The sequence below is a fragment of the Xenopus laevis genome, chromosome 3S, assembly GCF_017654675.1.
Source record: "Xenopus laevis strain J_2021 chromosome 3S, Xenopus_laevis_v10.1, whole genome shotgun sequence".
Taxonomy (NCBI): domain Eukaryota; kingdom Metazoa; phylum Chordata; class Amphibia; order Anura; family Pipidae; genus Xenopus; species Xenopus laevis.
In genome coordinates this window covers 50,280,020-50,293,837 of record NC_054376.1, presented here as the reverse complement: position 1 = coordinate 50,293,837, position 13,818 = coordinate 50,280,020, and the positions used below count along the sequence as shown (strand labels likewise).

Here is a 13,818-nt window from a genome sequence, read left to right as displayed (position 1 = left end):
TAATTAATCCTTACTGAGGACAAACAAACAATCATATTGGATTTATCTAAGGTTTCAATTACAGAAAGATCTCTTAACCAGAATGCTCTGGACCATGGGTTTCTGGGTAACAGGTCCCATATCTAAAAATAACCACGAAACATGAACGCCTATGCTTATATATTGAGGCAAACCATGTCATTTTCCCATCCAAAACCCTTTGTATGTTATAAATATTTACATTCTTTTTTTTTTTTACAAATATCCAACCAATCCTCTACTTAAGTCAGGCCCGTAATACAATATTCACAGACTTTAGCTACAGTTCACACTTACCCTATGATAGAATACTGCAAGCAGTGCTATATCGTTTTGGAAATACAAACATGGAGTAAACAGATGCAAACTGATTTGCCACAAAAAAAGTGTTACATGTTATGCATGATACAAATAAGTATAATGACCTTTTTACATACCACTCTGCAGAAGGTTAGCACACTGCTTCTGACTTTCTTCTAGACTCTTAGTGAGCCTGTTAATTATATCAGTTTTGTCAAGTTTGCCTTCTTCTTGCTTTCTTTCAGACAGTTTTAACCGGTCCTCCAAACAGCTACACAGCTCTTTCTAAAAGTAAATATTTCATAATGTAATAAACATTTTAAAGACAAGAACATTTCAACGGTAAACAAAGTGATATCTTTTCTTTAGACTGATAACAATGGCAGAGGAGATGGTGGTAGATAAAATTGTCCTGAACTGTATTTTGTTAATAAAGAATGAAATTATCTCAAAGAAAAAAAAAGCTCAAGCTAAGCAATTACACAGCCATGTATAAATGTAACCTAAATATAACTGGAAATATTTCAGGAGTATCTTGAATTAAGATTAGTGTGTTTTGTCGGAATTATTTCGTTTTTAGACAAAGATGCTGCCACTTTGTAGGCTGGTAACAAAATTCAGAAGTACTTCAAAGATAGACTTTAGGATTTTCATTTAATAGAAACACCAGCCCTAAATCAATATATGGCATTGAAGAAAACGTGTAAAAGCAAAAGCTTCAAACATAACCCTGTTCACATTAAATACATTTACAGTTGAGTTTTCTATATTATAAATTAATCACACTTACTTCTTCATTAAGCAATGCGTTTACATTATCAAGCTTCTGCTGTAATACCAACACTTGTTCCTCGTGTTTCCTTTTCAGCATTGATACAACAGTTTCATGTTGCTCTCTAGTTCTTTGTATGGACTCAGAGCGGCATAAGTCTAGAAGCTGTTGCTGCATACTCTCCATTGATACTTTAGAAACATCCAATTCTTTTCTCAACTACATGGGAAAACAGACAGTAAAATAAGTGTGGCATAATACACACTTCCATTATTACATGGATGACACCGAAATATACATACGTGTTCTTCATTTGTGGTTAAACTCTCAACTGACTTTTCCAGGGCAGTCAATTGCCCCTTTAACTGAATCTCCATTTCTCTGGAATTTTGAAGTAGGTTTTGAGATTCTTGCAGGCTGATGGCCAATCCATCCTTTTGATCTTAAAAAGAATAAATTGTAAAAATGTTCATATGATGCAATGAAACAGATGTGGAAATTACGTACTATAGGTATAGTATCTATTATCTGGAAAACCATTATCAAAAAACTCCAATACAGAGCAATGCTAGTTCCCAAAGTGTCCTCCACTTTTTCTTTGTAATAAGACTAGGGATGCACTGAATCCACTATTTTGGATTCTGCCAAACCCTAGAGTCCTTTGCCAAAGATTTGGTCGAATACGGAAGCGAATCCTAATTTGCTTATGCAAATTAGGGGTGGGAAGGGGCAAAATTTTTTTTTGTTTCCTTGTTTTGTGACAAATAGTCATGCGATTTCCCTTCCACCCTAGTTTGCATATGAAAATTAGGATTCAGTTCAGCCGGGCAGAAGGTTTCGGCCAAATCGAATCCTGGATTCGGTGCATCCCTAAATAAGACAGTACTTTGTACTTAGAGGAATACGGTCATGGGAAAAAAAAAATGTCAAAACGCATCAGTTAATAGTACTGCTCTGGCAGACTCTGCCCTGAAATCTGTTTTCAAAAGAGCAAACGGATTTGTTAATATTTAATTTTGAAAGCCGACATGGGGCTGCTAGACATATTGTCAGTTTCCCAGCTGCCCCAAGTCATGTGACTTGTGCTCTGATACGATTTACTGCATTCAATAGTAAAAATCCATGTAACACTGCAACTCCCTAAATTATATGGAGTAGAAGCAATAACCTGTCAGAAAGCAGTTCCATAGTGCAGCACTGGCTCTTTTTGAAAGCACATGACCAGGAAAAATGATCCGAGATGGCTGCCTACACATCAATATTACAACAAAAATACACTTTAATACACTACACAAATTTTTCATGGTAGAATTAATTATTTGCTGTGTAAACAATGTAATTTAGAAATAAAATCTACACCATTAAAATCATGACAGAATTTCTTTAATGATAACTAAGCTACCATGAATTGTCCAAAAATCCGGTTTGGTTGGTTTTAACGTTTTTGTCAGCTTAAGGTACAGTCTTTCATTATAAAGTCAAAAACACTTATTTGGGACACCCCAGATCAGAAAGCATTCTGGATAAGATAAAATACTTCTTAGGTTGAACATTGAAAGTGAAAATCCACCCTAAAAAGACAATTGACAAAAAGGACTACACTGTGCATGATAGGTACATATAAACTTAAAGGCAACATAGAATAAAACCATTATTTACCTTTAATTATTGCAAGTTGGTGGTTAAGATATCTTATTTGTCTTTCACTCTCCTCTAACTTGTTGTTTTGTTCTTCAAGCTGTCTTCCTCTTGCTTTGTATAAAACCTGAAGCTGCACAAACTGCATGTTGCCTGCTGAATCTAATGAACAAATAGTTCCCACGTTAGGAGTAGTATGAGATGCCAAAACCAAAAAAAGTAATTAAAGTGATAGTGACACCTGTAGTTTTGTGCTTAGATCTCTACTTTGATGGCATTAATAACTATTAATCACAAAATTACTGATGTAAACCCACAAATTAGTAAAATATATTGTTTTAAAAAAAAAACACTCCCTTATATGGAGAAGGATACTACTTCATGTAGGGGGCGAGTACTACTGCTTTCAGCCTCTCTTATCTCTCACCCACTCCTGCAAAACTTAAAAGCCTCCTCTTTCTGAAAATCTCCTCTCCTGCACTGCTCAGGTTTGTGTGTTTTTTTTTCAGATGGAGCTTAACTCATTGTAAGGCAGAATAAGTTAAAAGCACCATTTAAAAAAAAATGAGCAGCACAGAGCTGTGTAGAAGAGGAGTTTTTAAGCGTGGTGCAGGAGTTATTGTATAGTCACATACCTGAACATGAAATAAAGCAGCAACACTGTGATAAGGAGGCTGTAAACCCTGACCTTGTGTGGAGATGTAATATAAGCCAAAACACCATTTAACTGTGCCAGATTTTTCCCGTCAGTAAAGCATTTAACTTCCGGCCTTGCAGCTCTGATTGACAAGCCCCAAGGGTCCAAAAGAACATGTCGGAGTCCGACACGCTCTTAAAGGAGAAGTGACTTATGTCCAATTTACATAGAAAGAGGTCACATTGAGGAAAATGGTCTAAAGGACATATAGGCATATTTTGATGAATAATTCAATTATGCTGAGAAGTGTCACTATCCCTTTAATAAAAAATAAGTGAATCTGCAGTTAGGAGTAAGGAGAAGGAAACCCTGTAGAACCTCCCCCCCCCCCCCGTAGACCCCCTTCCCTCCTCGGGGAAATGCCCCATACTTTATACTAACCGTCGCAGATTCTGGCAGCGCACTTCACGGTATCCATCTTCCTGGTCCTCGGTAGGCTGACTGGGATATCGGCGCATGTGCAGTTGGAGCAATTTGCTGGTTTTCAACAACTGTGCATGTGCCGAAATTGACGATCTCCCAGTCAGCTTACCGAAGACCCCGAAGATGGATGACATGAAGTCCGCTGCCAGAATCTGCAACGACGGGAAAGTATAAAGTATGGGGCATTTCCAGGGGAGGGGGGCAGTCAGCCTGGGGGGGAGGGGGGTCTACGAGGTTTTTTTTTTCTACATGGTCTCCTTCTCATTTAAGTGTGGATGCAAGTGCTTGGCACACTGCTGGTTCCAAAACTTACAAGCAAATAAATTGTTGAACAACCACAAGTTTAAATCATAATGACAGCACATCAGACATCATTAGCTATGAGTTTACACTTGGACATTGAAAATTCTATATAGACTTTTTTGCCAACTTTCTAAAAAGCTTTTTCCTAAATATGCATCACATACTTTCCCCAGTATCCAAAAACTCTCTTTGCAAGTCATCAAAATTGCCATCTCTTCTTCCTGGCTCTTGGCTAATGTCATCCTTTCGTGCAACATTTATCTGGTAAGGATTGTATTTTACTTGAAAAGGTTCTGTAGATTGATTACTACTTTCTTCTGGCACAGCAAACCCCTGCAAAATAATGCATAAGCATTAACATTCCAAAACCTCTCTGTATAGGCAGGTGTAATGTTTTACAGAGCATATATATTTAATTATTTTACACACCTGAAAATGCTCTCGTTTAGCATCCGGAAAATGTTCAAGCTGTTGTTCGCGGTTTGTATAGGGTTGAAAATCATCTGGAAGATGGTACAACTCACTGCTAGAACAATTACCACGTGCATCATAATGATCTACTCTGTGAAAGGCTTCCCCATTTGATTCATTGTTGTAAACATGATCTTTTGAGTAACTGTATTTGCCATCAAACATGTTGTCATCTTCGTTAGCATGCAACGAATTCCATCCATTGGACATCTGATCAGTAGGCATTTGATTTCGAAAATGGTCATCTTGTTTATCCACAAATTCCACACAATATTGATTTTCTGTAAATCCATTTCTATAGGGCTGATAGAAGAAAAGTAAAATCTCATCAGTTGGTGATAGAGAACTGCAAGATATTAATGGTTTAACAGACAGCAAACTCACCTTTTGATGGTTTAGCAATTCTTCATTACCAGAATTTGTTCCATGCTCCCACTGTTGCATTCTGATTGAGCAGGGAGTACATAAAGGGAAAAGAGAATATAGTCAAGCCATGTTAAAAAATGAACACTGGAAGGATAAACAATACTAATGAGCAAGGCAGAAGACACACATCCCCGATGACTTGCTACTACAAAACTTTTTGACCTGATAAATGAGGCCATTCAACAGCAGCTTAAAAAAGCAGTCCTACATGTCAAACTGGAGGCCTGTCTGCAAGGGATTTCTATGGCTCTTTTGCAAGACAATTTTTTATATACTGTCCCTATAACATGTGGTATAAAAAAAATAACAGACCCACTGTATATAAAAAGTTTAACAGCATTGTCCGACATCAACGTCCAATATATTAAGCAACTAAATGGTAATCTGTAAATTTCTATACAAGCATGCTTTTGTATATAGTTAGCACACTTATTTATTTACAACTGTAAGGATTCCTGTAACTTACTGTTCAGATATGTCATGACCACTGCAATCACTATAGCTTGGCTCTGGTGATGAGGAAAGGCTGTCATCTAACATGTCATGGGGAAGATCTGTTAACAACTGCTGCAGCTTTAAAAAAAAATACAAAAAAATGTTATTGGTCACTTTGCACAAGTGGAGATGCAGAGAAACAGACTTCTGTGTTACTGAATTTTACTTCAGCTACACACTGCTATTAGTGCCTTTACACATGGATAGTTATCCAATTTTATGTCCGTTTACTGGCACCCTTCTGTAGGCACAGGCCACAGAAGAGACTTAAATTACATGCTTTTCTGTGAAGTGGAATGCACATGAAAATCTAATCCATGGGAACACATGTAAAAATGCCCATGTTTAAGGCTCCTAAAAGTATAAAATAGATAAGAATATATGCATCTCAGTTAACTGTTAAAAAATATTTTTGTTTTTAATTATATAATTTATCTATGACCAGCATAATGTTTCTTCAAGAAGAACCAAACTTTTTTTTTACCCACAATGTAAGCAACTGTAAATATAAACAACTTTCCAATATACATAAATGCCAAATAATTCTCAATGATTTTAAAGTTATTTGTAAAGATAATTGCAACGGAACTCAGTATTTGCTTGTCCCTTTCTGCTCTCTGGTTCAGATTCCCTAAACATTGCAGTCAGTTCTACTTCAGCCACGGCTTTGATCCCCACAATGCTTAGCATGTTTTCACAGATCTGGGGTATGTACATTAGAACTACTTCATACTAATAGTTAAAGGAACAGTAACATGAAATTTTTTCTATAAAAAAAATTGCATCAGGCGGCGCTCGATTTCTCCTCCCTGCCTTCTATAGAAGATAGCCAGGGAGGAGAAATCGAGCGCCGCCAGATGGATCGTCGCCACGTCACCTTTTCAAAAGAGGAGCGCAAGCGGAGTATCGGTAAGATATTTCTTAATAAAGTCTTTGTGAATGTAAAGTTAAATGTGTGCTGGTGTTTTTTTTTTTTTTGTTAAGGGCAAACAAATTTTTTATAGAAAAAAATTCATGTTATTGTTCCTTTAATTTTATGGTGAACTAGGAGAACTACTAAGTCAATATTTCTGTTGAATGAAGTAATACAGCGATAGACAGATTCGTGTATTTCTACTAAAAAAAAATATAAACATTGATGTGGTAAAAAATAAAAAAAAAATAAAAGATTTGCACGCAATCAACATGACATCCCTTTAAACAAAGAACGTAAAGTAGATTTAACGAGTAAGACACCAAGATTTGTGGCAGCGCACAGCGGCATCTTGGAAGAATCGCCCACTATCGAGGTTATGGTTAAAAGGTATATCCTCATTTTCACATCTGATTGACCATCTAGCGTCTGAGGTCTGACGTGTTTCGTGGCTACGCACTTCCTCCATTCTCATTAGCATGCATGTCTTTTAAACACGTCTCCTTCATTAACATATTAACTATTATGATATATTTTATATTACATACACTAAAAAACTTCTCACATCAATCAACATGACATCCCTTTAAACAAAGAATGTAAAATAGCTTTAACGAGCAGACTCTACTGCTTACACCGTTAAACAGACTTTTGTTTAAATATACAGACCAAAGTCTTTAACGTACTCCAGGGAATTTTTATAACAGATGGTTCTAGTAACTGAATCTCTGTTGCTTTTACACAAAAGGTAAGAGCAGGAGAGAAATAGAGCAATAAAAAGCTAGTGACAGGTGGCTTGCCCTTTACCACACTTGTGCACCAGACACTAGAATTAATTTTGTGCCACCTTCTCACCTCTTGCTCTCGGGCATAATCCTCCTTATCATACTCTTCATCCTCTTGCTGAGTCTGCAGTGCGCCACTATCAAAGTCCATAGACATTGTCAAGCACGCATAAAACCCTTACAGGGTATAGAATATCTAAACAAATAAAAATCAAAGAAAAACATTATATGTTAGTATATTATTAATAGATGATCTAAACATATTTATTAAATAAAAGTCACAAAGCAAATCATTGACTAGAGTGGCATAAAGGTTGTGGTATTGGACTGTGGAGAAGTGAAAATATATTTGCTTATTGATAATTTACTTTATACCATCTATCTGAATGAGTTGCGCTGTCTCAAAAGTTTGGTGAATAAGAGAAGTGTCTGGGGCAGATTCTCATGGTTTGAGTCAAGACCACTGGTTACTGTGAAAACAATTCAGCGTTTCTTCTTTGTGGTGACAGTTAGGGAAAGGATCTATCCTCTTTTATTACAATCATGCCCTCGTGCAGAATGCACGGTCCATAGAATGGTAAAAGAACTTTACTTGCCTGCACAGTGGCCTGAACTTAATTCAAACAAAGAACTGAGGGCCAATTGAATCCAGATTGCGAGCCAGGCCTGATGTGCACCCTCTCAATTTGTGACTAAATTGAGGCAAATCCCAAAAAACGATGTTTTAATAGTGGATAAAAGTCTTCCCAGAAGAGCAGAGCTTAGTATCGCAGCCCATTTCATGTTAATACCCTTGGCATGGGAATAAAGTATAGGACAGGCGTACACTTAATTCTATCCTTACAGAGTAAGGCTGTGCTTGAAGAAAACATAATTAAAAACTAAAGTATTTGTCTTTTCTGCACTGCTGGTTTTCCTCTTGACTCAATGTAGCAGCAGTAAGGTTTGCATGCGACATTGTCAGACAGCGATAGTGGATTCTTTCACTAGCAATGATATTGGCAAAGAACGTGAGGAGTGAATGTACACTGGAAAGTTGCTTAGAATTACAATTTCTTTCATTGGTCTGTGTTCATTTTTGCGTTCATGCTGCCTTTATGAGAAAGTCTATAGAAGCCTACCCAATATGTCTGATGGAAAGCTGCTGCCATTTTGCAAGGTCCCTAGGGTTGCCACCTCACCCCACAGCCTGCATGGCTAATTAGCACTTCATTTAGATGCATGCTGCAGACTGAACTGATTTATGTGCAGCCATGCAATCTAAATGAACTGCTAATTAGCCATGCAGGCTGTGGATTCCGTTTAAAAGGGGTGAGGAGGCAACCCTACCTGTCCCTGTGAAATGGAAGGTTGGGGAATAATGGAAACGTCCGTGCTGAGAAGGTTTGGTAAATACGTGAAAAACGTACCTGAATAAGTAGCGCACACCCCGGCAGCTAAAGTTTCTTCATCAGGTGCCGGAATACTAATTCCGTATCAGAAACTCCACAACTTCATATAAACCCGGACATAGACTTCCCTCTTAACAGTCAAAATGGGACACACAAAACCCGATTCGCCCACCGACCTATAGAGTCAGAGTCGCTTAATCCAATCAGATAAGCAAACTCCGAGCTCTTTGTAATTAAGACTTTCTGGTTGGTGCTTTGTACGAGGCCCGGCCCCTGCATGAACGACTGCCTTGTACAGCTGAAACAGATAGGCTGCACTCCGCTACCAACTGGCCAATCAACAAACAGCGAAGGTGAGCTAGAGGCGCGAGAGGTAGCGGGAATGGTGCGTGTGAGTTTGATTGGCTGAGAAGCAGGTAGGGCGGGCTTACTACAATCCTAGTCACTGTTCAGACAAGCGTGTGTGGAAGAGATCATGTATCATATCATTGATATGGGGGTTTCCACATAATGTGTTGGACCAGATGGGGCACATACTGTAGGTTTCTTACAGCACGACTATAGTTTATGTCTAGCTGCTGTCTTTTAAAGGGGTTGCTTGTTCACCTTTGAGATAACTTGTAGTATGACGTAGAGAGGAATTTTTCATTTTTTTTTATTGAAGGTTTTTGAGTTATTTAGCTTTTTATTCAGCAGCTCTCCAGTTTGCAATCCGTAAGCAATCTGGTAACTAGGGTCCAAATTACCCTAGCAACCATGCATTGATTTGAATAAGAGACTGGAATATGAATAGGAGAGGCCTGAATAGAAGGATCAGCAATAAAAAGTAACACATTTGTAGCCTTACAGAGCATTTGTTTTCTAGAAGGGAGTCAGCGACGCCCATTTGAAAGCTGCAAAGATTCAGAAGAAAAAGGCAAATAACTATAAAACTAAAATAAATAAATAATGAAAACCAATTGAAAAGTTGGGCATTCTATAACATAATAAAAGTTACCTTAAAGGAAAACTATACCCCCAAACAATGTAGGTCTCTATAAAAAGATATTGCATAAAACAGCTCATATGTAAAATCCTGCTTCATGTAAATAAACCATTTTCATAATAATATACTTTTCTAGTAGTATGTGCCATTGGGTAATCATAAATAGAAAATTGCCATTTTAAAAAATAAGGTCTGCCCCCTGGGATGGTAGGATTCACTGTACTCACAAACATACCAACAAACTTCCACACTTCTTCCTGTTACAGTTAGAGTTGAAGTATTTCTGGTCAGGTGATCTCTGAGACAGCACACAGACCATCACAAAATAGTGGCTCAAGGCAAGAGATGTAAAAGGGCAATATTTACTTAAATATATATTCTAGTTTGGTGAGATTCTTTAATATGCCACTTAATATGATATGAACTATCTGTTGCTTAAGTGTTCATTTTGGGGGTATAGTTTTCCTTTAAAGGTGAACCCCTCCTTTAAAAGTAAATGGAAACTTGTACTACAGGAGAATTGAGCTGAAAGTGGTCAAATGTGGTGCCGACTGCATAGCCATGGTAACAGCGATGCCGTGTATAAAATAAGTCTGTTTATTTTTTTTCCTTTAGAGCACCTTCTGCCAGAACTTCTATAAAGTTCTGAAGTGTAAAATGACGGGAGCAAATCTGGCGTTAGCACAGCGTAAAATAAAACATGCCTTTGATAAATTTGCTATTTATTTCACACTGTTTTTTTTTGGCAAATTTTGTTTTAATTAATAATAATAAACAGGCCCCAGTAGGGTGTTATAAACCAGAGACAGTCACTAAAGGTATAAAAGACAAATGGGGTTGAAAGATTCTAAAGGGCGGATTTACTAAAGTCCGATTTTTCAGCTTGGACTTTTAAAGGGTAAAACACTATTTTATCGGAGAAAAAAAATTAGAATTATTTGAGATATATTAAAGGAGAAGGAAAGCTACAGAGGCATTTTATTGCCAATAGATTAGCTGCAATAGTGCAAGCTAGAATACTATATTTATTCTGTAGAATGTTTTACCATACCTGAGTAAAAAGCTCTAGAAACTCTCTGTTTGTTTAGGATAGGAGCTGCAGGATTAACATGGTGTGACATCACTTCCTGCCTGAGTCTCTCCCTGCTCTGGGCTCAGATTACAGCAGAGAAGGGAGGGGGGGGGAGAGAGAGCAGCAAACTGAGCATGCTCTTGCCCAGGGCAATGAGGTTAAGCTGAAGGCAGGAAGTCTGATACAGAAGCCCATGTGTACACAATAGAAGGTAAGAAATGCTGTGTTTCTTTTGACAGGGGACTCAGAGCAGTACTACTTTGGGGGTTTACTGGTATATTTAGATGGACCTTTCTGATAAGGCTTACTTAGTTTTAACCTTTCCTTCTCCTTTAAACCCGATGGTGTTAAAAGTCAGAATAAAAAAGTACTCCAACTCAGACCTGCCGAGATCATGTAGAAGTCAATGGCAGATGCTCCGTTTACAATTGGAAGATATCCCGATCTGCGCTGGGTTTCGTTTAATAATCCGAAGATTTAGTGGTTTTCGCCAATGATCCAAAAAAGCCGGAGTTTTCAGGCATCGCATCTGAAATTCAGTTTTTTTTTAAATGATTTTATTGAGTCTTCCCAGATGTTTTCCAGTAAATTTATTGCTAAATATGATAAAACCGTGCACGGGAGTTTGATCAATGGGGTTTAAAGAAAATAGTTAGAAATTTTCGGACTTTAGTATATAACCACCCTGGTGTTTATAGTAAATTCAATATAGGGTTGCCATTTTTTCTAGGTAGAAGAATTGCATTTCAGTCACTTTATTTCCCCTACTTGGCCTTTAATATGCAAATTAAATTGCAACCTTTGTGCTATACACCATACAAATGATGTGTAGAAATGGGCACACGCTCCCACATTTTTGGGAGTTGCACACATACCCCCCCCCCAGTCGCCCACAATAGTCATTTGTTTCTGACCAATACTGAAGTGAAAACAGCTTGCCTGTGAGGATATTGTATTCTCAAGTGTTCTGGTCTAGGTCTAGTCTAATGGGCTTAAAGTAGAAAAAACCCACTTACGTATTTAACCAGTCAGCTCCCAACGTAGTCCATCCTGTTCTAAGATGAGACACATCATTTGCTTGCCTGAGATCCGTTCACTTCCCTGCAGCACAGTATATCTGGCCTATCACTTCTGGTGCCCAGGCTCCATGGTGGAGATGGCTGAGCAGAAGCACCGCACGCACATTAGAATCTGCTCACCAGTGATGCCAGGGAGTCTGACATGGCTGAACATGGTGGGGGCAAATCAAAAACTCAGATAATGAGGAAACTCAACATTTGTTCTAATAAATACTGTACAAATTATATGTAAAATCCCTTCTTGTATTATTATGTATGTATTTAAATAACTTTTTGGCGTTATCCTTTATAATACGTAGCAATCTTTGCACTTTCAGTCTTCGCTAATATGAGATCTGGAACCAAAAATATTGTATTGCTATCATGATACTTACCTTGGAGGTAGCTACTCCTAACCTCTGATAAACTAACAGGAGGATGGCACTCTGGAAAAAGGCAGGTTTTTTTGCAAGATTCTGCAGAAATTCATGGCCTTGTGTGTTTCGGGAAACAAGTCCCTTAATCTTAGCCTATGATTAAGGTTTTTTTATTAGAAGGAAAGTTAACTCTTACAATAATAAATGAATACTCAGACTCTACAGTCACACAAGGTATCAGTTAGTTATAATAAGGAAAAGAAAAAGAGAAAAGGAACCTTGTTTTGTAACTGTATCAAACACTACACCTCTGTAGTTCACCCACTTCTCTCCACATATAGTTTCGGTTTGTTGTATAATTTAACAAGGGAATCCTTAATTGTTACACTAATCCAAACCGAAACTATGTTGGTAATCTTTAAAATGAACTGATAACACCAGATAAAAATGTTACAAAGTTGCTTGTTGTTAAAATCTAGTGAATCTGACTCTTTTCTGCAGAATATGACAAGTCATATGCAGTATTCACCTTCAAACACCTTTAACCAGTAATTCTAATAAAGAAAAACCTTTACAATTGGTATCGTTTGTTATTTTATTCCAGTTTAACCCACACAGTCGATAACCAATAGATTAGGAGTTCGTTACTCCCTATTCAATCACTTGTGATTGAAGGTGCCGTTTATCTTATGAGGATTCAAGTTCATTCAGAAAATTCATTAAATTCACTCTCAATATTTTTAACCAATTTAACCAATAAAAGGTTTACTGTTATAATTCATTAATATAAAGTGACCTGTGCAATTAATTCAAAGTTGATTAATTCTTATGTGCTCTGATTAATAAAGTGCCATGTGCAATCGATTAATTCACCATTCCATTTAGTGATTTGTGCATAAATTAATTAAATTCTGAGAGTTAATCCTTGTGGTCACAATTAAAAAAAAAACCTGGTTATCGATCTCTGATTAAAATTTGAGAAAAGTGAAATTGTATAGAGGGTGGAGTTGCTCCCAAGATTGTAACTATAGTTTTTTTCTAAGTCCCTAGGAGCACCACAAAGATGTAGAACGACAGGACCTGTAGGGCTGCGGTCTCAAAAGTACCTTTTCTAACTGTTTGAGAGAGGCTATCTTAACCTGTAAAACCGCAAACCCCACAGTCCTTAGAAAGGAAAATAGATAAGTAAAAAGAGTCTGAGAATGTTAAAAAGATTTTTAGTTTCAATCCCGCCCCACCATCCGATGGTTCAAGGCTAAAAACAAGGAGACCCTGTCAGTTGCCCTGACGCACGTTTCGCAATTCGCTTTTTCAAAAGGCAATTACCGCTCGCTTTCTAACGCGGTTCTTTATAACCGCATTCACTTCCGCATATCTTCTGCACTGACGTCATCCTCTCGCGAGATCACGTGCCCGACTATGACAGACGTGCATCTACGCGAGTTTCAATGACGGGCGCGTGTCTTAATTCCCGATTTTAAATCCAGAGATGTAGGGGACTTCTTTGTAAGTTAACCCCCACATTACTGGAACTGAGGTGATGATTTTTGGGGAATTGGATGTAGCGGTTTCTATACTAATGATGATACCTTCAAGCCTATAACATGTAATCCTGTCATTTTATAAACTATTGTTCAAATATATGCTGTAAATAAATTATTTTCATTAATGCCTCGGGGTGCAACTGTGTCAAG

At 37.6% G+C, this 13,818-nt stretch overlaps 1 protein-coding gene across 5 annotated transcripts in view; it reads right to left on the bottom strand.

The window, feature by feature from the left end:
- Positions 1-8,871, bottom strand: part of cep152.S (centrosomal protein 152kDa S homeolog) — a 47,824-nt gene extending 38,953 nt beyond the window's left edge. For 2 of the 5 annotated variants that reach the window (XM_018255421.2, XM_018255420.2), the window contains exons 1-10: positions 8,651-8,871; positions 7,312-7,437; positions 5,515-5,621; positions 5,007-5,067; positions 4,581-4,925; positions 4,316-4,484; positions 2,750-2,890; positions 1,393-1,532; positions 1,109-1,309; positions 456-603 (exon numbers count right to left, since the gene is read on the bottom strand). In XM_018255421.2, the coding sequence (XP_018110910.1) occupies positions 456-603; positions 1,109-1,309; positions 1,393-1,532; positions 2,750-2,890; positions 4,316-4,484; positions 4,581-4,925; positions 5,007-5,067; positions 5,515-5,621; positions 7,312-7,398 (1,399 nt within the window). In that variant the 5' untranslated portion in view covers positions 7,399-7,437; positions 8,651-8,871. The remainder of the gene's footprint in view (positions 1-455; positions 604-1,108; positions 1,310-1,392; positions 1,533-2,749; positions 2,891-4,315; positions 4,485-4,580; positions 4,926-5,006; positions 5,068-5,514; positions 5,622-7,311; positions 7,438-8,650) is intronic. The other 3 variants (XM_041588287.1, XM_018255418.2, XM_018255419.2) reach the window with 3 other exon arrangements.
- Positions 8,872-13,818: the final 4,947 nt, after the last annotated feature.